This window comes from Palaemon carinicauda, chromosome 30 (assembly GCF_036898095.1).
Source record: "Palaemon carinicauda isolate YSFRI2023 chromosome 30, ASM3689809v2, whole genome shotgun sequence".
Taxonomy (NCBI): domain Eukaryota; kingdom Metazoa; phylum Arthropoda; class Malacostraca; order Decapoda; family Palaemonidae; genus Palaemon; species Palaemon carinicauda.
Window position 1 is genome coordinate 51058008 of NC_090754.1, and position 2685 is coordinate 51060692.

Below are 2685 nucleotides of genomic sequence, written 5' to 3' on the forward strand. Positions count from 1 at the left end.
TCATACAATGCCCGCCAAAATCCCAAATCGTGGGGAAGATGAGGAGCCGTTTTGAAAAATTCCACGGTCTATAATATCATGCAAATAACTCTGAAGGGATTAACAATCTATTATTGATAACTCCAAAGAGATTAATCTGTCTGACTAATGGCTATTTTACATATTAATCGCCTAGCCATAATCTCGTTACCCAATGAGTCTGCTCCTGCAGCAGTGGGCACTCGCCATTCTCTCTCTCTCTCTCTCTCTCTCTCTCTCTCTCTCTCTCTCTAATTATGGTAATGATGATGATGATAATCTGGAACCCAATTCGAGCAGGAATAGTAGCGAGGATTTTAATCTTTATTGGAGTTTATTCATTTTATATAATAATAATAATAATAATAATAATAATAATAATAATAATAATAATAATAATAATAATAATAATAAATAAATAAATAATAGCAAAAATATCATCATTATTCTCAGCTATAACTAAAGGGGCACTTGGCAGAATGAAGACCTCCACCGCGGAAACTTATTTCTCGACCTTTTGGCAACCTAGACCTTAACCTTTGACCTTAACATGTATTAATTGGAGCGAATTCTCATACACTCTGAGACAAGATTGTCCAAACTTATAGCTGATTACGTGTATTGGACATTTTGCTTGATCGTGACCTTGACATTTGACCTTGACCTTCCAAAATTTAATAATTTCCAGCTTTTTACATAGCAACTAATTTCTGCAAGTTTCATTACTCCAAAATTAAAACTGTTGTGCCAGGAAGCTGTTAAAAAACAAACACACACACACACAAACAAACACGCAAACAATGGGTAAAACATAACCTCCTTGCAAACTTCGTTGGCGAAGCTAATAATAGCAAACATAATATCATCATCTGCTGTAAGTATTCCACTGCAGGACAAAAGCCTCAGACGTCCTTACACTCGCGTCTGTTTGTGCTCTTCCTAGGCCAGTTCATCCTCGCAAATTTTGTTAGTTCGTCAATACATCGTATTCTCTTCCTTTCCCTTCTTCTTTTCCAATCTATAGGGACCTATTCTGTTATTTTTAATTTCCGTATTCTATTGTCTGTGATTTTCATTATATGCCCTGACCATATCCATTTCTTCTTCTTACATGTTCCTAGAATATCCTCTACTTTAGTTAGCTCTAGTATACGTGTTGTTCTTTTTCTATCTCTTAGTGCTATCCCCATCATTATTCTTTCCATAGCTGTTGGAGTTGTAGCTTATGTTCTACGGCTTTTAGAAGGCTCCAAGATTCTGATGCACAAGTTGATATAAATTAATATAAAACACAATTATTACTTCTATCATTATAATAATAATAATAATAATAATAATAATAATAATAATAATAATAATAATGATTGTTATTATTATTATTATTATTATTATTAATTATAATTATTATTATTATTACTAATCATTACAATAATAATATATAATAATAATAATAATAATAATAATAACAATTATTATTATTATTATTATTATTATTATTTATTATTATTATATTTAATAATTATTATTTATTATGAAGTAATACAAGTCCCCAACCGACCCCTCCACCAACTTCTCTCAAAGAGCATTCCGACTGATTAAATTACACAAGACGAGACGAATGGCTTCTATTCACGCAAGTCTTTCCATGATGGTCAAACTTCGTGTGCCAAGTTCGACCGAAATCCCTTCGGCCCAAGTACGAGAAGTTTGCGATTAAAAGGTAATTAAGGCAGATGCACTAAAGGACAGACACAAGGACTAAGTTTGACTATAGTCATTTTTTTTTTAGTGAGGCATATTTGCACCGACTCTCGGGGGTGCCTTTTTAGCTCGGAAAAGTTTCCTGATCGCTGATTGGTTGGACATGATAATTCTAACCAATCAGCGATCAGGACACTTTTCGAGCTAAAGGGCACCGGTGCGAGTCGGTGCAAATATGCCTCACTAAAATAAACTGAGTATAGATTCCAACCCTTTGACTGACTGGAATCTCCCCCACCCCCATCCCCCCCTCCCTTCCCTCTCCACTCCCCATACAGGGGGATTTAGAGATGATATGTTTGGTGGTTTTTAAATACCTCCGCCAACGAAGTTATAAGGAGGTTATGTTTTCATCCTTATTTGTGTGTGTTTGTTTGTGAACACCTTCCTGGCCAAAATTTTAATCGTAGATTAATGAAACTGTCAGGAATTAGTTGGTATGTAAGAAGCTGGAAATGATTAAATTTTGGAAGGTCAAGGTCAACGTTCAAGGTCAAGCAAAATGTGCAATTCACGTAATTAGCCATAAGTTTGGACATTTTGTCAAAGAGACTTCAAACTTGGTTCACATTTGAGTGTATGAAAGCCCATGCCAATTAATACATGTTAAGGTCAAAAGTCGACTAAAGGTTGAGAAATAAGCTGCGGTAGCGGCTGTCTGCGCTCTACTGAGTGCCCCTCTAGTCGTAGTCTGAATTCACACTGAAGGTTTTTAACTTTGGTATTATGATAAAATTTCAACAGATGATTAAGCTTCTTAAATGTGAGTATCTATCTCCTATAGCTGTAAATTTATCATCTTTAAAGACGATCTCTAATTCTGCTTCTATTCACAATACCTAACTTTGTACTAATTTGCCAGTAATCTTTTAAAATCGTTTAAGAAAATCTGCAAATATAAGGTAA

General features: G+C 34.6%; 1 protein-coding gene across 1 annotated transcript in view; it reads left to right on the forward strand.

Moving 5' to 3' along the window:
* The first annotated feature begins 1666 nt into the window (after positions 1-1666).
* Positions 1667-2685, forward strand: part of LOC137623523 (adhesive plaque matrix protein-like) — a 10728-nt gene continuing 9709 nt past the window's right edge. The window contains exon 1 of the mRNA XM_068354357.1: positions 1667-1714. Coding sequence (XP_068210458.1) covers positions 1667-1714 — 48 coding nt within the window. The remainder of the gene's footprint in view (positions 1715-2685) is intronic.